Source organism: Podarcis liolepis (genome assembly GCF_965112155.1).
Source record: "Podarcis liolepis genome assembly, chromosome: 5".
Lineage (NCBI taxonomy): Eukaryota > Metazoa > Chordata > Lepidosauria > Squamata > Lacertidae > Podarcis > Podarcis liolepis.
In genome coordinates this window covers 50,310,511-50,336,225 of record NC_139556.1, presented here as the reverse complement: position 1 = coordinate 50,336,225, position 25,715 = coordinate 50,310,511, and the positions used below count along the sequence as shown (strand labels likewise).

General features: G+C 42.2%; 1 protein-coding gene across 3 annotated transcripts; it reads left to right on the top strand.

The window, feature by feature from the left end:
* The first annotated feature begins 1,735 nt into the window (after positions 1-1,735).
* BAG3 (BAG cochaperone 3) lies at positions 1,736-25,058 on the top strand. 3 transcript variants are annotated; one of them, XM_083505730.1, is made up of 4 exons: positions 1,736-2,723; positions 20,074-20,421; positions 22,070-22,438; positions 23,811-25,058. In XM_083505730.1, the coding sequence occupies exons 1-4, from the start codon at positions 2,538-2,540 to the stop codon at positions 24,585-24,587; spliced, it is 1,680 nt and encodes a 559-aa protein (XP_083361856.1). In that variant the 5' UTR covers positions 1,736-2,537; the 3' UTR covers positions 24,588-25,058. The 3 variants fall into 3 exon arrangements, with proteins under 3 accessions (XP_083361856.1, XP_083361855.1, XP_083361857.1); XM_083505729.1 differs by having other exon boundaries at positions 1,763-2,723; positions 22,070-22,442; positions 23,827-25,058; XM_083505731.1 differs by having other exon boundaries at positions 1,782-2,723; positions 22,073-22,438.
* The last annotated feature ends 657 nt before the right edge of the window (positions 25,059-25,715 follow it).

Here is a 25,715-nt window from a genome sequence, read left to right as displayed (position 1 = left end):
TAAATAAAAACCTCCCACTACCCAAACAAACAAACCCTGACTGGCAGAATGAAGATACATTTTGAAAAGCCTTTTATCAGACATTCAGGAAAAAATCCTCCTGGAACACTGGTACTGGAACACTTATAATCAGTGACGCTGCTTCTTTTTAAGAAAAAGTGTGTCAGTACAGTACTCACCATGAAGTTGTTACAGTGCCACACTTTTAGCACTGGGCGGGGGGGGGGAAGCTGCTGGTACTGCGTACACGAGTACCCCCAGAAAAAAGCACTGCTTATAACACCCCAATCAGACTGGAGTAGTAGTCTTTGTATTTAATTTTTAAGACCAATTTCTCATTCCCAGCATCACATGATAAGGACAGGTAGGTATTAAGCCCTCCTCAATTAGCAGAAGCCTTACTTTCTCTTCTTTTCTCTTCACCTTTCTTCTGGTTTCAAGCCTGTCCAGGTCCCTTTTTTTCTCTTCTTTTTTTCTTGGCTGTGACATCTCAAAATCTTAGATTCCCCCTTCCTTGCGACCCAGTGCCACCAACTACTGCTCCTTTGCAGAAAAAGTACTCTCGGGTCAGTCTCTGGCCACGCCTAAGCCTTCCAATTGTTAATTCTTGCCCTAAAGTTTCTGAAGCTCTAAAAAATCACTACCTCAGCCTTCTTCCTCTGGCAACCTCCACTTTACTTTCTAAAGCAAGTGGCCCTATTTTCCTCCTTTCCTTACAGACCAACAATCCCTTTTTCTCCTAGCTTTGGCCAGCATTTTGCCCAGCTCCCTGCTTCATTTTCCCTAACCCATTTTACAACTACTTGGCTTCACCATGTATTAAAACGTTATGCTTGTTTTAGAAAAAGTACCGGTAGCTTGAATAATAATAGTGATCATGCCTTAATTGCACCCATATTAGATTACTGTAGCATGTTTCTCATGGGGTTGCTGTAAAGCACTGTAAAGTATGCCAAACATATAACCTCTATTCCTCCAGCAGCACTGCTTGCCAGTTTGTTTCTGAGTCCAGTGCTGGTCTTAACTAGGCTGAATGAGGCTCTTGAGTTCTTGGGCTGAAAAACATTCCCCGCCTCTGCTATACAGCTAGTCAACATTTATTTGTTCTCTTGAGTTTGCAGCTGACCATGCCAAGTTGTGAAGCTCATCATTATTTTTCACTTTCAGATGTGATCTTTCTCCACATCCCAAATTCCTTTGTTGTACAGCCAGACTGCAGGGTTTTTACATCTCTTCAATGTATTTGGCCAGGTAAACAATCTGAGGTATTTATTGTACTTTCTGAAGTTCATTGTCACTATGTGTGATTATGTAAAATGTTATGGAAACTAATTGTTCTATTTATCCCTGGTCTAGAATGTAGGGCCAAGGTTGCCTGGAAACGAACATCCTGTGGTTCTAATGGGAAACCACTACCATTAGTTAATTGGATTTATGATGTCAGCATTCTCATATTGCTAGCTAGTCTTGGGGTGTGGGAGGGAAAGTAGCTTGTTTGTTCTAGAGATGGAATCAAGCGTGCTTTCTCACTAAAGCAGACAGGAAAGGCATGGTCTTCACTAAAGAGCTGCAGCTGTTTTCCTGAGTCAGAGCCATCATGGCTCCTTGCCCAAAATCTGGGCCAGGCAGTATGGAGTGTGCTGCGTGACATGGATTTATGAACTTTTCGCAATGCAGGAACATAAACATTGCCTTGCTGGGTAAGACCCGTGCTCAGCGACCTACCTCCCAGGCTGCCCCGAGGATGATCGAGAGACAACGGCTGTAAATAAATGTGCGCCTTGAAAGCGCCACAGAGTAAGAACTGAAAGGTCTGGCGCTTGAAGCGGACACCTTAAGAAAATGTGTTTGGCATTGCAGCATAAAATTGGGAACGCACTTGTTGCGCGTTAGGATCTTTTGGCCACCCTGCCATACCTTTCAGGATGTGTTCATAAAGCACAGCAAGGGGGCAGCCTTTCCGTGCCTGTTCAGGAACAAACGCGTGGTTAGTTACTCCGGATCACTGAAGCAACTGGGGAGTTCAACCCTACGAGGGGCGCGCGCGCTCAATGCGTTGGACGACCTGCTTCCAACCTCGGAAGGAGCCCAATTAAATGAATCAGCATGCTCAAGCGAGCGTCGCCCGAAACCGCCGCCCAGCAGGCGGAGCGAAGCCGGCTGCTCGCCTTGGCGAGGAATAGCGCAATGACAGCAGCAGCAGCAGCGAGGGAGAGCGACTCCAGGAGGAGCTCTTGGCCCGGCTACCCGAAGGCGCGAGAGGCGCCCAGAAGTTTCCAGCGGGGCAGCTGCCCTGCGTCTCTCCTCCTCCTCCTCCTCCTGTTTGGCTCGGAGCGGCTATTTCCAGACACTTCCACCCCCTTCGGTGTCCCCTCCCTCCTCGCCATCGAGCGATAAAGGTGCCCAGCCGGCCGGGGCCGCCTCGCTTGACTCTCCAGCGCGTGGCCCAGCGGGCGCCTGCGCTGCTCCTCGCTCGCTCTCCGGCGCTTCCCGTCTCTTTCGCGCTCGCTCTCCGTCCGGCGCGCAGCAGCAGCAGCATGAGCGCGGCCGCTCAGCCCCCCGCCATGGTCCACCTGGAGGCCGGCGCGGGCGAGCGGGAGCCCCTGCCTCCGGGCTGGGAGGTGAAGGTGGACCCGCAGACCGGCTGGCCTTTCTTCGTGGATCACAACAGCCGCACCACCACTTGGAACGACCCGAGACTCAGGGGGGACCCGCTGCCCAAGGTGCCGCCCGGTTCTCTTTCTCTTCTTTTTGCGCACGGGAACTTGGGAAGAGTTTGGCGTGGGGGGGACGGACGGGGGAGAGGCGCACCCCCCCATTCAGGGCAGGGGGCTCCCTCTCGACTTTATCGGAGTTAAACCTGAGGGGCGAAGGGCGCGCGCGTGGAGAAGGGGGTTGCGCGCGAGACCTTTGGCTCCTCGAGTTTTTTTCTTGGAGAGGGTAGGGGACACTCCTTGGGACTTGGCAGAAGCGTCCTGGTTGGCGTATAGGTGGCTTCTGTGTAGTGGGGGTGGGAGTGGGACGCCTCTCTCAGGCAGCGGGAGAGGGGGCGCCTCTTGTTCTCAGACTGGGGCGTTTATTGCGGGGGGGAGTCCTTCCTCTCCACGGAACGTGGCGCAGGGCGGCCTGCGTTGTGTGCGTAACTGTGTGTCTCGTTCTGCTGTGGTGACTCAGGAAGAATGTTGTTCGGGGCCCTCGGCTCTTTCTTGGCGGTGGAATTGGGAGTTGGTGGGGCGGGAGGGGGGGGTGAGACCGGCCGGGGAGCCGCAGGCAAGTGAAGGGCGCCGGGGAGCCTTGCTCAGCTGCAACTCCGGATGGTACCGCTTGAAGGACAGCGGCGGCGCGCTTCCCCGAGGCTCCGTGAGCAATGCAATGCGGGTGGGGGCAGTGCCAGGAAAAGCCTGTCCTCTCTCTCCCCCCCCCCAGTAGATGGCAATGCAGTGAGGCCAGGAGTTGGCTTTTGTCTCTGACGCACTGCAGTCCTTTTTTTGTGCGTTAAATCATTTGATACCTCGCTCCTCGCAGTGTTTATTTAAAGTTGGCTAACTCGGCCTGTTAAAACTTTTGATATTCTTCGCCGGGGCGTGCGCCTCAATTACTGAATAGCAGTTCTTTTAAAATCCCTTGTATAGGGGATTTCCATTTTTTCTCTCTCGCCCTTTTCTTTTCCTTTATTATTATTATTTATTTTAAAAAGGCTTGATCATGGAAAGATTCCCAAATCTGGCAGTATCAGTAGACAGAGACATGTCCTGACAGCCACAGAAGGATGCACTTTAGAAAAACCAAAACTTTCCCCTCTGAGGTTCTGTCGTATTCATCCTGAGATGTGTAAGATTATGTAAAAAAACAATGTTTTTGTTCCATTGCCATTAATCTGTTGGTTATGCAATGACCAAATGACTTGTCTGAACTAGAAAGTTAATACCATAGTGGAAACAATTGCTGGGTTTTCCTCCTATTCACTTGCAGGGTTTTTTTTCCATATGCTTGTTTTAGAGAGTAAAACAGTGATTGGCATACATTGGTATGTGTCATATCTCTTGGAGAAGTCATATTCACAATAGTCAGAAGTACAACTTGCTTAGTTTTGGGGATCTTGTTGTGCATGGCAGAGCAAAGCTCCAAAGTGCCAGTCAAATAGATTTGAGTGATCTCTACTGAACAATGTACTTGGCTTTTGTCCTGAAAACTTCATTGCTTCAGCTGTCAGAGAGAGTTCTTGATGTTCTGGAAGCAGCTTCCAGCTTTACTATTAAAAAGTTGTGCAGTGCCAGTGATGTGAGGGCTTAAAACTAACAGCCACACTAAAGTGAAAACTAACACTCAAACCATTTTACAATTACTGTAGTTTCTTTTAAATTAATTGGGATTTTTTAAGCAAACATTTATAACAGCCTTTTTGATTAAAAATATTATATCCTTGAAGGCTAAACCAGAGTAAAATAGCTCTCTTTGAAGAACAATTCAAATAACAAATTATATAATTAGTTCATTTAAAAATTTGAAAAAGGTCCCTATAGCTGAATAACGTTGCCTAACTAAAAGTCACAAGAAACAGAGGTCTTCACAGCTTTTCAAAAAGAGTGGAGTGTGCTGGACTGCCAAATGTCAACATGTATGAAGTTCCAGAGACATGGAACCAGGCGCATGTGAGGAGGGGGCACTTGCCCTGGGCCTTGGAGGGCTAAGCCAGCGCAGGGCTCCTGCTAGGAACCTGCCAGACTTATGCTGTTGTGTTAGAAATGCCCTGGGCCTCCTAGCCAACTGGGGACTCCTGCCCCAGGCCTCAGACGAGCTCTGCACATGGGACCACCACAAAAAGTCCTATTGTACATGACAACCTTACCAATTTAGGTGGCAGGCAAGGAAGGAGGGACAATATGTGTGCATCTCATCCCTCAAATAGCTTGGACCCAAACTGTCTAGGATATTAATGATTAAAACCAGCACCTTAAATCGGGCCCGAAAGCTCACTGTCAAGCACCCGTCAGGATTTTAGCAGCAGCAATCTTTAAAAGCAGCTCCATGTAGAGCGAGTTAAAAGTACTCAATCGTGGACCAGGGCATGGATTCTTGTGGTCAGGTCGAACCTCTCCAGATAGGGCTACAGCTGATAACTCCACTTTGTAAATGCCCTGGGTGAGGGGAGGTCTATATACATAACCAAATGACACTAGAGTGAAGAAAACCTTCCTTAGTTAACTTATATTCAGCTTCAGGTAAGTTTTCAATGTATTCATTTATTACATTTGTATACCATCCATATAACTAATTTCTTTGCGTGGTTTACAAATATGTTTAAATATACAAGTTAGGGAGGAGAGTTAGAATTCCTCATGGCACAGAGGAATGGTTTTAGTAGACACACTCCTTATAAATGAATACTGAATATATATGTGGTACAATTTCCTTAACCCTACATGGTTATTTTTTTAAAGGAAACTAGTCCTAACTCCAAAAATCTGCCTTGTCACTTTTTAAGATTATCTCGTACTAGTATTTGAAGTTTATATTTTGCATTCATAGATGCACAATTCCAGTTCTTGTTGAAAGGACCTCCTCTCCCAAATCATAGGCCAGCAGCTTGCTCTGTGCTTGTATCCTGGCCTAATTGTTGATTATATCCTGTTTTGATGGAAAGATATAAAAATTTTGCCTATATAATTTTTCCTAGTAATTGGCTATATCGTACACACCAAATTCCAGCTTTCTAAATGGCCTGAAATGATCTTGATTATGCTAGGGTACAGTTTTCCTTTCTTCTAGGAAGAGACGAGTACTATGTATGCGTCAAATTTCAGCCTTCTAGTGGTCTGAAAGCAGTGATGAGAAGCAGATATATTTCCACTACTGTATTTTTCTTCAAAAATTTCTCCATTTCTACAAATGCATTGTAAATAGAAGGGTAAATAAAAATGAGAAGTACACATAATCTGTACAAGATAAATCAATCCTGATTTATTATTGACATAACAAATTATATTCTTCATTCCCCCCCCCCCAAATCTTATAATTGACTGGAAGTATCTTATACATAAGGGCATACAAGTTGAGAAGAGTGATGTACAACTGTTCTCTCCCCCCCACCCCCAGCCAAGGCAGCAGAATGTCTTGGACTACATTTGGATCCAATTTCAGGGCACTGCCTCATTAGAAAATACCCTACAATTTTGATTCACCATGCATGAATCAGTCGGTGAGGCACAGCCTGTTGAAACAAACTGATTTAACATGGAGACAGACTGCATATGTTTGAACTAAATACAGTATACGTAATGATGGAATTTGAAGTTCCTCAATACAAGCCAATATTTTAGCACGTAGAAGAAAAGTAATTATGGATTTTCTCATTCAGACATATCGCATGACGCTAAATACAGGTTACCGGTAGTTTGAAGCTGGAAACAAAAAAAAGCCATGTCCACCTAGGAATTTTGTACCCAAAAGATTTGGTACTTTGCACCTTTTGGGTAATTGGTACCTTCCAAAAGAAAGTGGTTTAGGTCTTTGTGCAGCCAATAAGATTTTTCTCATCCTGCAGTATGTCATGCAGGAATCGGGTACACTGATTCAGCATAGTCAGGTTCCACCCAAAAACTGTAAAACCCTGGATGGCCATGCCCTAGGCGCAATTTTGGTGAATGTCTAATGCCTCTTTTTTATTTTGTGAATTTCAGATTGATTACTATCGTAATCATTCACTGTTAATGGGTTGCAGCTGAGAACTCAAAATACATTGCTTGAAAAGGAAACAAAATATTCCTCTTTCCATGATGGGGATTAAACATACTTATGTCAAATTAAACTGTGTAACAAGTGGAGACATGGTGTACAGCATTTCTCGCCTACTGAAGTATCATTTACTGGGGGCCAATGAACTGCTGCTATGTAAAAGCTGGTTGAAAATGTTGCTGCACAGCCGCCGCCCCAGGTGGCGTCTGTAATGTGTAGGAACAGCTAACCACCTGGGTTGACCCTAGCATGTGAAGAATCTCCATGGCAGCACGGCACATTCCTGTCAGCAGTTAGTGCTGGCATGGAGACTCTTCATAATAATGGGGTGATCCACCTCATAAGCTCCTTCCACAGGTTCCAAAAGCTTCGTGCAGCCATCCACTGCCGTAGTAGGATGGCCATTTGAGCAGCCTTTCCATAGCTTTATGAAATGTGTGAACAAATCTTTCGTGTGTTGAGATTCTCAGCCCTCTTTGAGTGTGCTATATGCATTTAATACTACAAATGGAAAGGTCCCCTTGCTTTTGCAGGGGTACACAATTGGAAAACAGGAAGGAGAAACTTAATTCCCATAGTATGATTTAAGAAGCCAAGATGCTAGATCGCGGATGATATTCAAAGTGCATAGCCATATCAGTTTAATTAGACTAGCACTTTAATTAGACTGGCAGTGTACTAGGCCAACTTGGATATTTTCGCACTGAAAAAATAAAGGCTTGTGAACAGAAATAGTTGGTGGTTTTTAAAGTGGTTTTGCTATTTCTCTAAAAACAGTGTTTCAGTTATAGACCAAAATGTTAGGAAACGTCGAGTGAAATTTTTATTTTACAAATGCTTCAGTAGTTATAAGATGCTTTTTACTCTCTTGCAATAATGGGAAATGTTGCTGTACGTGAGCTATAAATAAAAGTAGCATTTGCAGTGTTAGGAATACTACTACTGTACTAATGCAGTAGTAGTATGAAATCTTATTATATCCCACTGATTTTAATGGAATTTGCTTATATAGCATATGATTGGTTTCATGTTAGATAAACAGGTGGTAGTTAAAAGTATTTTTCTTCTTGCCAGGTTAGAATAAATATTTATACATTTTTTAGAAGTAGCAAAAATGATTGCAGCATTTGAAGCACTGACTGGGAAATAATGTTTCACAGGAGAGGAAAGTTGGTAAATATGCCAGCTAAAATAAAAATAAGGGTTTTCTCCATAGGCTTGATTATTATTATTTAAATGTGTTGATTTAAAGGTGTGCTGTTAATTTGTCAACAGAGTAGGCATTACTATAAGCCATAGATATGACTATGGCCTAATATAGTTTTTGGAATTTGCCAGTATGTTGCACACATTCAAATTATGTTGTTTGCAACTGGTAACCTTGATTGGCATTGTGATTTCATGCTTTAAAATAGCAGAGCTAGGAGTAATTTCACATGCCAGTAAAGTGGCCTCAGATCTTCCAAACATGGCTGCTGTTAGGGCCAAAGTTAGACAGACAAACTGTATGTACATAATAAGATGGGCAGATGGATGCTACTTCATTCTAGATTGCTTCATGACTAATTTTGAAATATATAACCACCTCACTTGCCATCTTGAGTGTTTAAGTCTGAAACAAGATAGGAAGGAGATTTTGTTGAGTCATTTTTCTTTTGGGTCAAATTTACTGACCCAGTAGAGCCGACCAAGTAAAATAATATTTTTTTACTGAGGGATCTGACCAAAGGCCCATCTCGTCCAGCTTCCAGTTCACCTAGTGGCCAACCAGATGCCTATGGGAAGCATTTTAAAATTTTATTTCTAAGCCACAAACATGGTCTTCTTAAACTGACAAGTGTGTGTGTTTGCGTGTATGCATGCACATACACATGTATGCATATTTGAATGAGCAAGGAAGTGGCTCCCAGCTTGTCTTGGTGAACATTCCTAGGAAACAAATGGCACATCTTCCAAATCATTATTTGACTGTTTGCTCTCTTGAGGTTGTGCCTTTTGAGCCTTAAAGCATGCCACACTTGTCCCCATTTCTGTTTATATACCAGCTTCATGCTTGGGACAAATATGGGTGTTACCTATACTATACCTGTCAATGTTACTTTTAGTCTGTCTGTAGGCTGAAGAGGGTTGGTACAACCAACTGATAAACAAGAATGTTTTCTTGGTATATAATACTGTCTAATTATATAAATACTATAAGAAGAGCCTCCTGATTTTAGCAAATGATTTTCTACCACATTTCCTTTCACTTATGAAATAGTGCTCCTGCCCAGCTTCTAAGCTACCTTTCCTTCTTCTACCCTTCTTCCGTAATAATTCTGTCTCCAGCTTAAGCCAGCGGTGAAGGACCCTGATCCCCCTTCCATTTAGCAACTCTTGTGGGCCTATGATTTACACTTGGAAATCTACATAGGTTTGCCTACATTTCTGTTTGTTTATTTTGCATTGTGGCATTGCAGTATCCTTATTCTGGCCCACTGAGCATTAAAATAATGTACAGGTTCACTGCTCTGCCTCTGAGGCACATTCGTGCTGTAGCAAATAACTTGCTGGAAACTCTCTCTTCCTCTTCTCCAAGGAGAAGCTCTTTGTACTGCTTGCTTTTAGTCTGGTGAGATGAAGCGATGATGCAAGTTCAATTTATGCAGCATTTATTTCATCACCTTCTGATGGAGCCTGAGCCTAGCATCCATTTATAGGCATGTAGGGTGAATGGTTTTGTATGCTCTAAGGAAGCTAGGGCATTGTTGCCAACGAAGGCCCATCTTGATACACAGGCAAATAGTTTATTTTCTATTATTAAAAACCAAGAAAGAAAACTGTATCACTAGATTTGTGCAGTTTCTGAATTGCCTCAGGAACTTTCTTTCCTTGCCAGCATGTTGTACCAGACACTGCTTCAGGAAACAACTACAAAGCCCACTTAATTAGCATTAAGTATAAATCATGATATAAAATTGATTAAGATATCAAAAGTAGACAGGTGCATAAATACACTGCATGATGAACCAACAGAGATAATAAATATGAACTAAATTGAAAAATGAGTCAGCTTGGCTTTTTGGAAGTATTCTTGGCAAACACTAATGAACCCTGGATCTTGTATATGCCAGCACTAAAATGTGAGGATTGAGACAATAGAAATCAAGCACATATCTGCTTGCAAAATAGATGGTTATATTGTACTTGGACTCAGGAGACCAGAAGTGTCTTGATCATATTAGGTAAATGAAATGGAAATAATAGTCTGTTAGGTGTTTAAAGTTCTATCAGTGTAAAGTGCTTCTATATAACTATGATAAATGAGAACATAGTAACCTGGCAAGGACGAAAGAGACCAAAAGCAAACCTCACCACCACCAAACCCAAGTTTAATTGAGGTGATTAGCTACTGTCTTTGTGAGAGGATGGTAGAGGGAAGCAGGTGGTGATTCCATCTTTATTCCTGCTTCTGGATCACCTGATAGTTCAATGCACTTATCCTCTTCCACCTGTTCTTTTGCTCTGATCCATTTGTTTATATAGACAAAATACCAGCCAGAAAAATGCACATGTTAAGCACATGAGGCAATGGGGTGGAATCAAAATGGGTCCGGAGCTGGTAGAGTGTTGGGAAGAGAGGGATCAGAAATATTACAACTTTAGAGGTATGTTTGTGCTAGCTGTATGTTTTCAGGTCAAATTTCTATCTGAATAGCTTGTACTGAATAGCATGCACTCATTCTGTTCTTGACAGTGCTGCACTTTTATTATAAAGTTTTACCATAATTCTACTCATGCTGGCAATTGCCCCACCACCTGCCATACACTGTTAATTGACTTGGGCCACAATCCGTTGCACAGTCACCTAGGAATAAGCTCCATTAGACAAAGGGGAACTTGCATCTTTTTAAATGTGCACAGGATTGTGCTGTGTTAAATGCAGCTCATAGTTCTAGTGTAAACGGAAAATGCACTAAGAGAGCACCAGCAAACTAAAACAGAAGACCTGCAAAAGAGACAGGCTACTGTAGGTACACCCTCAAATTAAGATTGTGTTACACATTTTTGAGTAAACATAGCTCTTCTTCCTCTTGCACATGCTGTCAAATGAAAAATCATGACAATCTCATACCGTTGCATCTGTTGCAGCTTTCCTACACTAGAGCCAGTGTGGTGTAGTGGTTAAGAGCAGAAGACTCGTAATCTGGTGAACCAGGTTCACATATCTGCTCCTCCACATGCAGCTGCTGGGTGACCTTGGGCCAGTCACACTTCTCTGAACTCTCTCAGCCTCACTCACCTCACAGAGTGTTTGTTGTGAGGGAGGAAGGGGAAGGAGAATGTTAGCCGCTTTGAGACTCCTTTGGGTAGTGATAAAGCAGGATATCAAATCCAAACAACAACAACAACTCCTCCTCTTCTTCTTCTTCTTCTTCTTCTTCTTCTTCTTCTTCTTCTTCTTCTTCTTTCCTGTAAATTTCAAGATGCAGCTAGATCATAGGAGCATTAGCCTACATAAGGAATGCATGAAAACTGAGCAAGATTTGTTTCACTAGTGGAACTAACTTCCACTTTGCTGTGGAGAAATGCTTGCCAAATCCTCTTGAGGAAATAAAGGCATTCTCTAACCTGAACAAACTGCAGGTGTGTAAAGATTGTAGTCTTTACCTATTACGTTGTTGTTGTTGTTGTTGTTGTTGTTGTTGTTGTTGTTGTTGTTGTTGTTGAAGGGTCTGGCTTAGGTCACATCCACACTATGTTTTTAAAGCACACTGCTTCCTCTTAAGGATCTTGGGAACTGTAGTCCCAACGACCTTAATGAACTATAGTTTCCCAGTGTTCCATGTGTTTTCAGTGTATGGTTTGGAAGTGAGTATGGCTGAGATGCTTTCTGACTGTGCCTTCTTCCTGGAAAGTCATATGAAGGATGTAGCAACAGGACATTTTTATTTCCCAGTTGCAAAATTTTGTGCTGACTGCTCCTCCTTCATTTATCCGTTTGGTAACCTCTCAATAGTAGCCATATCCTTTAGACAAAACAGTTCTTGTAATTCTCCTCAAGTAAATCTTCTAGCACAATTTGGCTCTCTCTTCCCTGGTTTATTATTAATATTTCCAGCAGGCCTCTCTGCTGAGTGGGAGCAAGCTCCTTCCACAAGTGGCCTGCTGGTAACAATGACCTCTGACCCTTCCTTCTCTCTATGTGTAATAGCAAGGAAGGGCAGTGGGTAAGAGTCACACACACAAGAGAAGGTGGTGTAGAGACCTCATTGAAATGCACTCTTCTGTCTCCTTCTTGCTTTTGTATATGGCCCCTCTCCCTGTCAGCTTGGAAAAGCAAAAGTGGTATGTGTGTGTTTGCGGGTAGCTATCAAAAGGGCATGAGAGAAAGCGAGAGGTATATCTTCCATGTGTTCTGTTCTGTTTTTCTACCATTTTTCTTTTCCCACCTTCTTTCAGTTCAGGAAAAACAAATGGGAGACAGACAGAAGAGTGCAAGGCTAATAAAGCCCACAGTGGTTTTGAAAGTCAAGAGAGGAAGAAAAATATACAAGGAACATAATTATCTTCGCACACCCATAGGCGCCGACTCCATGGGGCTTGAGGGGGCCCAAGCCCCCTCAAAAATTCGTTTGGGGGGGCTCTGCCCCCCCAATAATCTCCGGCGCCCCTCCAGCAGAGCGCCACCGCCGCCCCTGCCCCAGCCCAAAATGCACAGGGTCGGGCTGCATGCCTCCTGCCCTCCCTCCCGAGCAAAAGCTCCACCCAATTTCCTTCGGAGCTGATTAATAGGCGCAGCACGCTCTCCCCTATTCGCTCACGAGGAGGCGGCGCCACTTTATTTGCATATTCATGAGCTTATTTATTATTCATGAGCTTTCCTGGGCCCCCCCAATATTTTTTATAAGTCCGCGTCCCTGCGCACACCCCTTCGCCTCTGTCCTGCACCTCCGAACAAGGAGGAGGGGCTGGGTTGAGCCTGCAGGCCTACCATTTCCCAAACCTTACTGTGTAGCCTATGCACACTTTCAGAACACTTATGGAGGGAGAAGCAGGCTGTACGCATTGACCCCACCTTCAGTGTCCCTGACCTGTTGGCTCCATCCCTGGCCTTCATTCTTCTTCTTCATTCTTGAAGCAGGAAGGTTGGAAGGGGAAGCCTTCACTGGTTCAGCCAAACATGCTTAGAATTATGCATGGGAATGGAAACCTTATGTGGCCAAGGCTTCCATTCTCATTGTGTATTCTAAGTGAATGAAACTGAGTTCTGCTCAAAAATGTGAAGGTTGGGGATGAAGCGGGCGGGTGCAATGGAGGCAGGGCAAGCATACACAGCCCTGTTCCTCCATGGGTTGGAGGCAAAGCCTTGAACTGGGTTTGTATCTTCTTTTATGTTGCTGTAGCAGTTGTCTTTCTGGTCAAAGCATGCCCGGTCATGTAATGCCCTACAAAGTGATTTGTGTAAAGCCGTTGATTGGATATCATATAATGCTTCTTAATGTATTGTAAGTGTAGCTGGTACTTAACCTCAGTACTTAGGGAATTGTTTAAGGTGTGTCTGCATTCCTCACTCATGTGCCTAGTAATTTAAGAATCTTGCTCCCTCACTGCACTGGTGAAGCAAAGCCGAGATAAGATGCTTGGGCCATTCGTATTCATTCTAGATCACTTGGTTTTAGCAGATCTAGTTTTAGACCCTTTTGATATTTTTGCATTTGATTTATTTAAGATAATTTTATCTTACTCTTAGGTAGAAAAAATCCCAGGGAGATTTGCATAATAATTAGAATACAAGTAAAACAGATGCAGTAATTATAAATATACAGTACATAAATGGTATCAAGAACTGAAGACCCAGAAGAAAACAATCACTGGAGGCTACAGTTGTGCCTGAAAGTCCAGGGAAAATAAAAAGATCTTTGCCTGGCACTGAAAGAACACAAAAATCCAGTTTTTGTGATAAGCCCAAGGTATGATAACTTAGAATGTCCCTTCTTCCTTCTCTTCCCCACAATAACGTTTCAGTAGACTGAGACTTGCACCAGAAAATCCCAAAATATATTTTAATTCCTCCTCCCTCAACATGGACAGCAGAATGAAGGTGCATTTTTAGAAATGATTAAAGATTTCAAACAAATCCTTTCTGGCTAGCACAATTTTAAAATTTTTTAACACTCAATCACTTGTCTTTCTTTACTCTAATTGACTTTTAACACTCAATCACTTGTCTTTCTTTATTCTAATTGATTTCTAAGGCCAGATTTGGCCTAAAGGCTGCTACAAGCAGCTCAGAATTAGGAAGTTTCTCTCCAAGTGAAAGAACTCTTCTCTCCGAATTGCAGTGTGACTCTCAGACCCCTTCCACTTGCAAGGAACGAGAGTCTCTCCTTTGCAGAACAACTTGCATTCCCTCCACTTTACTAACTGTGCTTCTCTGGAACTAGGCATATTTCACGTTCATGTCAACTTTGTTGTAAATATTAAACTGCTTTGAGGGTTTTCTATAATTAAGCAGTATATATATTTTATGAAATAAACATTAGTTTTCTGCTCTTTTGCTCACTTAGACTAGCAGCATGGGTAAGAAACAAAAACAAAATTCAATTCAATGTAGAAACAATATGTACTGAAGTTCTCACCCTGGGCCAGCAGGGGGATACTGTAGATAGTTATGCAAATAAGGAATCGAAAGTGACGTTCAGTGATTGGATAGTTTTAGAAAGTTGTTACAGTAACGTTGTACTGGAGCTCTATATAAGCAGGCTGACTGAACCCTTCAGTTCAGTTCTGTTCTGGCCTGTGAATAAACAAGTGCTGTTTGAAGAATCGCTGTGTCGTCTGATATGTTTACCCACAACTTAACACAATAATAATAAAATACAAGACCAATAAGCAAATAAGAATATAGAACATTCTAATTTTCCTAGTTTGTACACCTCTCTGAGATCTTAAGAAAACTTTTCCAAGCCTATTAGATGATCATAGCAAAAGCTATGGAGAAATAACTGCATATTGCTTCTATTTCTCTGTACTACCTTTTGTTTCAGAAATGAACATGTGGACGGTATAGTAAATGCAAACCACAAAAAATGCAGTTATAATTAAATTATATAGTAAGAGTTAAAACAGCAAAGAAAATGAAATGACGGGTTCTAAAGAATATTGGATATTATACATGACAAAGCTTAACCTATTTGATTCCATTTCAGAAAGGGAAAGGGAACAGGATAAGGACCCAAATCAAAGCATTCCATCAAAATTACTGATATTTTGAGACATGTTGAGAAAGAAATGGTATATAAATAACTATTTTTGGTATTACATAATAAAAATACTTATATATTAATATAGTTTGTTTTTTTAGGAGTTGAGTGAAATATAGAAACATGGCACTAAGTTTGAATCTCAGATTCTCTATGCAGTGCTCCTGCGAGTCTGAGCAGCTGCAAGAATTAATATATTAACTAGTGTATAAGTTTATGCTGCTCCATATTTAATCGCACAATAAAACTGCAACTCCAGGCAGAAATGTAGTACAACCTTTAACTTCTGTCCTTCTTCCTTGTCAGTCTAGTTGTGTTACATATCCAGGTTTTTCTAAGATTGACAGTATACATATGTGGGTCTCCAAAAGCAGTTGGCATTGACTTGTTCCAGTGGTAACGCAGGAGAGAGAATTTTAAAGGATTCACTGGAACTAAAGAAGAACTACTTTGTTTCTGGATTTTTTTAAAAAATGTTTGATGATTTAGACAATTTATGGTAGTCCCAAAGTAGTGAAAAGTGAGGATATTTTTAAATAAATAATTCATACTGTATTGGTTAAATTAACTAGTCTTAAAATTAAATCTATTGAGGACAATGATGAGTTCGAATCGGGGGCGGAGGATGAGGGCTAATAGTGCAATCCAACACATGTAAACTTAAAAACAAGTCCCATGGAGCTGACACCAAAAGGGGGCTGAAAAGGACCTGGGCCGAAAAAGGAAGTTCATGAGGTATAGTGCAAGAAGTTTCATTAGGAACTATGAGCTTCAGAAATAAAGGGCATGGGTATGTACAGAGTACATTTCTCTTGGCACTGAGGAACCTCTGTATTTAATAACATGCTTATTTTTACATCTTATGATTCCTAGTAGTGGTGAATGACGGTTAATTAATGTGGATTATATATTGATATTTATTTACATTGTTTCAGATACATTCCTATGAATTCAGGTTGGGGTTGATGACAACTTTATAAGCTCATCAAGGGGTCATGGACCTCATAAGTTTGAGAAACCCTGCGATACAGGATTGCAACCTGAATTATTCAGGTTTGCTGAAGGAGATTGGGGAAAGTCATTGTTTCTCAACCTCATTCTCCGCATATATATAGGGAAGAGTGTGGAACACCTACATTGTAAGATTAAATACAGTGGTACCTCGGGTTAAGAACTTAATTCCTTCTGGAGGTCCGTTCTTAACCTGAAACTCTTCTTAACCTGAAGCACCACTTTAGCTAATGGGGCCTCCTGCTGCTGCTACTGCCGTGCCACTGGAGCACGATTTCTGTTCTCATCCTGAAGCAAAGTTCTTAACCCGAGGTACTGTTTCTGGGTTAGCGGAGTCTGTAACCTGAAGCATCTGTAACCCAAGGTACCACTGTATCGTAAAATATTTCAGTATTATAAACACTTTGGTAACACAATTTTTCTTTTTTTATTGCAAAACAATTAGCCCTTGAAGGTCAAATAGGTGAATAGCTCTTGCCTGATAACTGATGGCAAATAAGAATTGCTTCCAGATATGATAAACACAGAAAGTCTTATTGGCTGAAAGAGAGCTGACCCTTCCACTTGTCAAACTTTCAATCCACTGATATATAGGTCTGTGTGAGCAGGAATAGGGATAATTTTTGTGAGTAGTAACTATCCACTCATATGTCTTTTCCTAATTTATTCTCATTTTCTGGAATTAATATCTGAAGTTTATCAATCTCGTTTTCTAAAAGCCTTCAGATAGGCTCAGACTCTGTGTGCTTGTGGTAGACTTCTCTCTATACATTCAGGCCTGCTCCAGTTATGCGTAAAATGAAGTAAAAATGCAATTTAAAGCACAAATATATAACTGAAGGGCTGTGAACCTTCCTCCACGTTATCTTCACAGCTACTTGCCATCTGGTTGCTTTCCTTCCAGTATATTTCTGGTATAAAAACCTGGGGTGGGTAGTGGGGAGACCCTGCGAGACGCGTGTCGTTTGTCCCTTATTTAATGATATCTACCCTGTGAGCAACAGCAGTACTTGTTATCTGATCTCACACTTGGAGATTCATCTAGAATGTGAGCCCAAAATAGAAAGACCACTGCAGGAAGAGCTTCATTAGTGGTCCGGGGGGATTTCTTGTACAAAGTTCCATTTCCATCCTGTGTAGTGTCTTAGTATCGCATTACAAGCATACTCCAAGCTTTTATCTTCCATTCTCTCTGAATGGTTTTTCGTTTGATCTTCCTACATGTACTTCCTTTCGCCTTTCCCCCACACTTTCACTCTCACATTATTGCGGCTGATAAACCCTTGCTTGATATTCAGTATATCCATCTGTATCCACCATCAATAACATTCTTTTAATAACAATGAAAAGAACAATACCGGCAACGTCTCTGCATTGTTCCCTGTTAACTTACGCATTTTGAATATTTCTGTGCTGATACCAATTTTGTTGTGGAGAAGGAATGGTGTTGTCAGCCATTATTTGTAAATACATGATGAGGACACTTACCAGGGATGACACAGAAACCTTTACAGGGTTTAAATGAAACTGCGTTTTCAGATGTCCAGAACATTAAGCATATGGTGCAAACTTGCCCCTCAGTTTACAAGAATTAAAAACTGACCCTTAAGTACAAATGATTGTTACAACTCTGGCTTCAATTTATTGAAACAAATATTTGCAAATTAATACATACACATACATATGTGTGCGCACACTCCAAGCATTTGCAAATCCTAAGCATTTTCACTTTAAGAAAACCTGGAAAGCAGCTGTAATAGCAGCCACAGGGGTCATCTGATCAGGGCCTGCTTTCCAGCCTCCTTCTGACTTAGCTTCACACTGTTTAGTATTTCTAGAACCCTTGTTTCTGGCTTCTGTCTCAGCGCACAGTTTCTGGGAATCCTAGGAAGATGTTGGAAGTGACCCTGAGGGTTCTTTAGTCCAACCCCCTGCAATGCAAGAATCTCAACTAAAGTATCCTCACAAGGTTTGGTTTCCAGACCCTTTTATCATCTTGCACAGCTTGCCAGTATCCTCATAAAATTGGGGTGCCCAGAACTGGACACAGTACGCCAGGTGTGGTCTGATTCACTCCTAAGCAGTAGTGGCTAGAGGGGTGGAATTGCTCACCTGGCTTCCCAGTGTGGAGGTCGCTGCCAATAACTGAGAGGTGGTGGGCAGGTTAGCATGGTGTGGGCACAGTTGCAGTAGCATCAGAATTGCTGCTGTGCCCACACTGGGCTGAAGTCCCTGATGCCTCCCCCTCCCCCTCAGTGACATGTGCATTAGGAAGCCACTGTGAATTATGCTGCTCTGCTCCGCTGGCTGAGTTTTTGCCAACAGAACATTTGTGAACAGTCCATGAAATCACAGCACATCAGCCAATGTGGACAATTGCCTTCTTGTCTAGGGCCAATTGCTTTGAAACCAAAGCTTATGTTCCTTTCTACAAAACCCTTTGTGAAATGCCTGAAGAGTGTTTATGTAACTGAATCTTGCATTCATGAAAATCACTATAGAAGTTGGCCTAATAAATGGTAACCCAACCTCTTCTGTTCTGTACATGCTGCTACCCATGCTGTGTGGATCATGGGATTGGACTTAGAGACTCCAGCCCTGACAGAGCAGGAAACCTGTTCCAAGGGATCTACAGTTTTGGCTGGCCTTAGTTGCCAAGCCTAAAATGATGGTTGCCAAGACCTTGGCCCTCTCCTTATCCCTGACCTTGCACTGTGCCTCTGCATGAAATCTGGGGCAATCTCCTGCCCCCCTCTCTCCAGGTTCAGAGCTGGAAAAGAGGAGGCAGAGATTACCCCCTTCCAAAGCACAGAGTAAATGCAGAGATGATTCCCGCAGCCTTCATCAGCTCTGAACTTGGAGCTGAGCGGTGTACGATTTTGCTGCTGCAGCAGTCTCTAGGCTTCCTTTCCAGAGCCAGAGGGAAAGGCTGAGACATGTTTTGGTGCTGGGTGTGACAGGTCTTCCTAGTAGTTGCGCTGTGCTTCTGAGCCTCCCTAGCTTGAAACTGGAAAGGAATGTTTGGCTTTTCTTGTCTCACTTGCCCAAGAGAATCTGAACCCTCACCCTGCAGCGTGGCGTTGTTGACCCCTTCATATTATGCCAGCATGCTCTGGTCTCTTGTGTTTAATCAGTAGTAGGTGCAAGAACTGCTGTTTCAGAATAGGGAAGAGTTGCTAATGCTGTGCACATCCTGTGTGCAAAAGAGATGGTGGGAATGTGGCAGAGAGATCAGGGAGAACACTGGCATTTATTCCACGAATGTTTATGCTAAATCAAATTATTGGTCCATCTAACTCAGTACTGTCTGTGACCTGACTGGTAGCAGCTTTCCCTTGTTTCTTGCAAGAGTATTTCCCAGCTCTTCCCAGAGATGCCAAGGATTGAATCTGGAACCTGTTGCATGCAAAGCACATGCCTTGTCACTGAGCTGCAGCCTTTACTATGGACCCACAGGTTCTAATACTACTGCTGCCTTTCACCATCTAGCAAAAAGGTACATGGGGTGAATCTGTCAAGGTCTCCACCGCATGTCTCATGCAGCATGTTGTAGTAGTTTCCCAGCACAACTCTTTCCATGCTCTGTATCAGCCACTGGAAGGTACAGGATTAGGCTGTAAATTTGATATCTTTTAAAATATCTCTCTCACCCTCCCCACCCCTCAAAAACCTGCATTAAGATATTTCAGTGGTTAATGTAATGTCTTAATAAACTAAACAAGGCAATAGAATAAAAACATAGTTAACAAACAAACAAAAAAACTTTACAACATGCTGTTGATAGTACCTGTGTTAATTGCAATGCATGTTTGAAAATACCTACCCTGAACTATCAGGATAGCTTTTCGAGAGACTGAAATATATTTTGTCTTAGTTCCAACTTGATTCCCTGGAGTTCTTATAATTGTATTAGCGGTTGTAGATGCCTTTTCAAGTTAGAATGCAACTAGGCAAAGTAGTTCCCCTGGGCATACAAGAAACGTTCTGGTGTGTAGATCAACACTGCTTATTAACAGCTTGTTCTGAACTGTATAAATCCCAGCTCCTAAATCTGTACCGTGTGATCTGTTTGTTTGCCTAGGAAAACCAATCATCAGCAAATGGTCCATCTCAAAATAGTCCAAACCAGTCCCAAGTCAGAGACGGAAACATGGGATACCCAAAGCTTCGTGCTGGTTACATCCCCATTCCAGTCATACATGAAGGTGCAGAGAACAGACAGCAGCACTATCCTGGCTATCAGCCTAGCATGCGAGCCAAGGCAGAAACCATTCCTCCCACAGCGCGGGCCCCGTCACCTCTAAGAAGAAACTTCGTCCGTTCACAGTCCCCAGCCAGGGGATTTGCAGAAGCTGCCCAAACAGATAAACCTTGTGGACAGACAACAACAGCTGCACCAGTCCAAGTACCCCTCTCACATAGATCCGAGGTAAGTTGACAGAATTGCTGTGGTATGTTTTGCATTAGAATATTTGCACGGTTTAGGGTTGCAATTATAGTGTGGAGTTGAGTTATAGCTGACACTTAATTGGCTTTTCTTCCTTTACTCCCAAATATTACTAATTTTGTATGTGTACTTTGCATATATGCTGTGGTAGTCAACAGATCTTGTCCGTCAGTCCCCCCACATCATGTATATAAAAGAAATTTCACACATATAAACATTCAAGGCATCATTATTTTCTTGCATACTGATCAGTTTAGAAGGAGGTGCATTTCATGGCAATACCTATTCATTTGATTACTTGTTTCCAGAGAGAACTAGATACTATTGAAAAGGAAGATTATTTGCAAGCTGAATTTCACATATAATTAAATTGCTTGGTATATAAGCTCTGAACCACTTTGAGCTCCATAAAGTGAAGCTATAGGCAGGCTTGCATTCACTAAGTTGGACCAAGTAGTGCAAATCTGTGAGAGTAAAGGTGAGACTGTATCTGTTGCGTTAAGTTTAAAGCTTCTCCTGCAGGAAATAAAAATATAAACCTGAAATAAGACTATAAGGGATTTTCAATTGTGAATGTTGACACATGATTTCTATTTAAAACTATAAAGAAATAACAAATTGGGGTTTGTCTGCACAGCCGGCCATCACTACAAAGTTTAATCTCCTTTTCGTTACGTTTGACTAAATTTAAAGCCAAAAAGTGGTGTTTTGTTGTCGATATTCTACTGGTAAAATGCAGGAGGGAGTCATAATGCAACACACTGTTCGAAAGGTATAGACAATGCTATGCCAACACTGCATCTGACTCTGGCTGCAGCACAAGCCAGCGATACATTGAAGGCGCCTTCACCCAGCCAGCAAAAGACAGCACAGGCAAAGGACCCCTTTTATAATTTTATGCTGCCCTCAGTTTTTTGCACAAGTAAGAGTGGACAAAGCCACTCAAAATACTTCAGGTTTAAATCCTTCTGATATTTTATTGTATCTAATATGATACCCATACATAATGTTTTGTTTTGTTTTGCGTTTAGTTGACCACAATAACATAACCATAAATTAGAGGTGCTGGTTTAGGCTTGTGCAGTATTTCCAGAGCCGTGTAGCTTTGTATATGTGACCACTCTTGATAGGCCCCCTCAGCCACTCTGTTTGGCGCATGCTTCAAAGCAACAGAATTTCACTCTTCATTTCCTTAAAGCAGTGGAGTCTGCTGAGTCGGATTGCTGCTTGTTAAATCAATCTCACATTTGTTTTGCTAACTGTGACTCATGAGTTTTACAGCTCCAAGATTTCAATTTTCTTAAATTAATTTCCATTTATAATTAACAGAACAATTTAAAGGAAGGAATTAATTTAGTTTTCACATTTCTCCAGCATCCAGACTGGGGCAAGGGAAAAAGTCCAGAGGGAGCTTTCTTCAGATTAAAATATGCTGCCAAGCACACTTCAACCTGTTGTTCCAGGCATTGTGGAGTGCCTAGTCTAGTGTATAAAACTGCCTAGTCTCTATGCCATATAACTACTACCACTGCAATATCATAGATCCAGTAACCTCTTTTTTTGGAAAACAAACTTATGGCTAATATGGTAGTATAATATGAATAACAATTTTGGTTTGTTTTTTCTCCAGCAGTCACCATCACCTGCACCTTCTGAGTCACCAACCCTTTCCCCTCAGTCACCAGGCAGGCCCAGTTCAGGAAGCCACCAGCTCCCTCGTGGATATATTCCTATCCCTGTTATTCATGAGGGGAATTTTCCAAGGCAACCATTACAAGTCCACCATCAAACACAGAAGACACATTATCCAGCTCAGCAAAGTGATTACCAACCTCACCAACCGGTTTATGGCAAAATTCAGGTTGATGATCTGGATCAGAGGCCACAACGGGCTCAGTCACCAATCAGGGTGTCACAGAGAGGTTCAGCCAGTCGTGAAAGTTCACCAGGCAGAATCCAGTCTCCGACTTCCATAAGAATACAGTCAGTTAGACCTCAGGTAGGTGTGGTGAGCTTATACTCGTCCCTCTTTGATTTCCATTACTATTTATTCTGCTGATTATATTTGGATTGCATTACTCATGCTAGAAATTTGCAAGGTAATCTAAAAGCCAATATCCATTCATTGACACAACTAATCAGCTAATGTATTCGTAGCAGATGAAAAATTATAGCTCCCATTTTTTAAAAAAATATCTGGGCTCTGCTATAACCATAATCTTAACTTTTGTCTGTTTAACATAGTTTCCTTATCCAGATCCTGTTAGTTGTGAGAGAAGGGGTCCATAAATTATAGTATACACCGTATTGTGCAACCATTTCCCCTCAGTTGAAGGAACCTCCTAGAGTCTTACTGTTAACGACATTTTACTGAGTGTTCATTGGTTTTATCTACAATTCAGTGAACTAGCCTTTGAACTTTTTACCCTGTAGGGCATGCATAGGCAAACTTGGCCCTCCAGATGTTTTGGGACTACAACTCCCATCATCCCTAGCTAACAGGACCAGTGGTCAGGGATGTTGGGAGTTGTAGTCCCAAAACATCTGGAGGGCCAAGTTTGCGTATGCCTGCTGTAGGGCAGTGCTGAGGAGCCTCCGGGTCATGGGCCTGTTTGGGGCAAACCATCCCCACCACCAGACACTATTTGACATCAGGCACTGGACAGGTTACTCTGTAGTTCCAAACCCTTAAGCGTGCTCCTGATCCTTCTTTTTCCAACCATTGGTAGAACTTGGCACTTTTTGAATCTGATACCTTTTTGTGTCATTGTGTGGCAAAAGAAGCAGTCTCCAATTTCAAAAAGACCTAATTATAAAGTGAAGGGTTAGATTAAGGCTGGAAAGGAAGAACTGGGAGCACGTATAGAATGCACTGCCACTTCTTAATTTGCGGTTACAGCCACAGCTTGAATTCAAGTGGGGGGTTTCAAAATACTGCTTTGAATAAGGCATATTTTGTTCCTCACTATTAGATTCTCCCATACATACATACATACATTTGTCCATCACACCTTAAAAAACAAAACAAAAACCCACAATTTTCTCCCCTGTTCCTGTCTATTCATGTTCTGTTACTTTTTTCATAACTTTTGTATCCATAGAAGTCTCTTCTCGGGCTCTGGTCTATTTTGGGGGGATTTGTTAGTATTTTAAAAACTGGTGCAGGTTGAGTGTGGACACACACACATATATATATATATATATAGAGAGAGAGAGAGAGAGAGAGAGAGACAAACAACCTATGACTGAACATTTAAATGTCATACATCTGGAAATGCTGAACTCAGTGCTGTCATTGTATTTGAAGCTGAAATCCCATTACTTGTTTTCTTGGTTCCTGTTTACCACCAAATGTTGTTCTCATTCTTCAGGCCTCGCAGCCCCAAGTGGCAACACAAGTGCCAACACAAGCATCGCCACCAACTCTACCACCTGATACCAAATTTGAAAAGAAGACTGGCTCCTCTGGAACGGAAATCCCTGCTGCATTCATCCCCATTCAAGTTAGTCATACAGATACAGATGCTAAGCCAACTTCACAAAAACCTCCTCCCGCAGCAGAAAATGTGGATAAAAAAGTTCCTTGCCCCCCTAAAGCTGCACCTGTCGAAGAAAAACCTATCCCACAAGAGCCTGAACCACAGAAGACTGCAGAAGAGCTTCAGAAGCATCCCGGAGTCTTGAAAGTTGAGGCCATTCTGCACAGAGTGCAGGCCCTGGAGCAGGCTGTCGATGCCTTTCAAGGCAAGCAGAATGACAAAAAATACCTAATGATAGAAGAAGATTTGACCAAATTGCTGCTAGCTTTGGACTCTGTGGACCCTGAAGGCCGTGCGGACGTCCGGCAGGTCAGGAGAGACGGTGTAAGAAAAGTTCAGAATATATTGGAAAGACTAGAACAGAAAGCAGATGATGTCCCAGAGCCCGTTGAAGGGGACGGGCATCAGCCACCTTTGCCTGAGAATAATCAACTGTCACAGGGGAAAATGGATGTTGATCCTACGATGGCAAACCTTCCCAAGGAGGCAAGTGATGAGAATACCAAGGAGCAAATCAAAGTAGAAGTGAATCAACCTGGATCTAAGGAAGAAGTAGCCACCAGTCTTGCCAAAGAAACAAATAGACCTGAAAACGTGACTGAACCATAGCCACAGGGAAAAAATTAAAGTCCTCGGACTGTTTAAGTTAAAGTGTGTGTTAAGTGAAATTTAACTTGCATGCATTTCAGGAGCTTTGCACCAATTGGTTTTTAATAAACATAGCAGCTTGGGACACTGTAAACACTCAGGTGGGGGCGATGTGGGGGCATAAGGAAGAAGAAAAAACATTTAATCTATTTTCTGTATATTGCTCAGAGGATGCGTCTGAAGAATATCTTGTAAAAGAAATGTTTGCACACCACTCTGTGGTAGGGGAAGTAGGGTCAATATCAGCAAGTGAAACTTTTTTAAAGGCACTCGGCGGCGGTGGGAGGAGGAAATGTTTTCAATATTAGGCACTTTAAGTAATGATGCCTGGGTAGCATGGTAATAAATTGTAGGGATATTTATATGTGTTAAGAACTTCAGTGCTATATTTTAAATGGAAAAAAAGAAATAAATAATAACGTAGAAACTTGATGAACCTGTGTGCTTTATAAATGGGAAATGCTGACAGTATTTACAAACCATTTTGTTACGTATTTCTAAAAATAGATTTCATCCAATACCTTATCCCGGCTTTGGAAATGCCAACTTACACATGCTTTTGAATTAGTCTGTGAGTTGTCAAGTTTACATGCATTCCATCCAGACCTAGCTGAATTGCCTGAAGGGCCCCCACCTAAGTATTCAGAGTTGAACAGTCAGATGACGACTCACACAAAAAACGCAGAGAGAACACAACGTAAGCAACCAGTGCTGCTGTTCACTTCAGGGTAGAGTTGTCAACAATCATCTCAGCTGCATCGTATCTAACTTAGAAACTACAAAGCTGGTGCAAGCGAGGAGAAAAGTGCTTTAAGTGCAAAATGACTTGAAACTGTCACAATCCAACTGCAATGTTATTTAAAATTTTGGTTGCAAAATGGGAAAACCATGAGATAAAAGGTACTGACTGGTTCCGCAAGCATCCATTTGTAAGGCTTTGCTTACACAAGCAGTTATCATCACATGACAGTTCTTTACATTCTTTCCACACTCTAATTTCTTTATATGACCCAGAGTTGAAGAGGGAAGGGAGAGGTCTTTTGAATAATCATAGTAACTGGTGGGAACTGGTGTGCACATGTGTACATT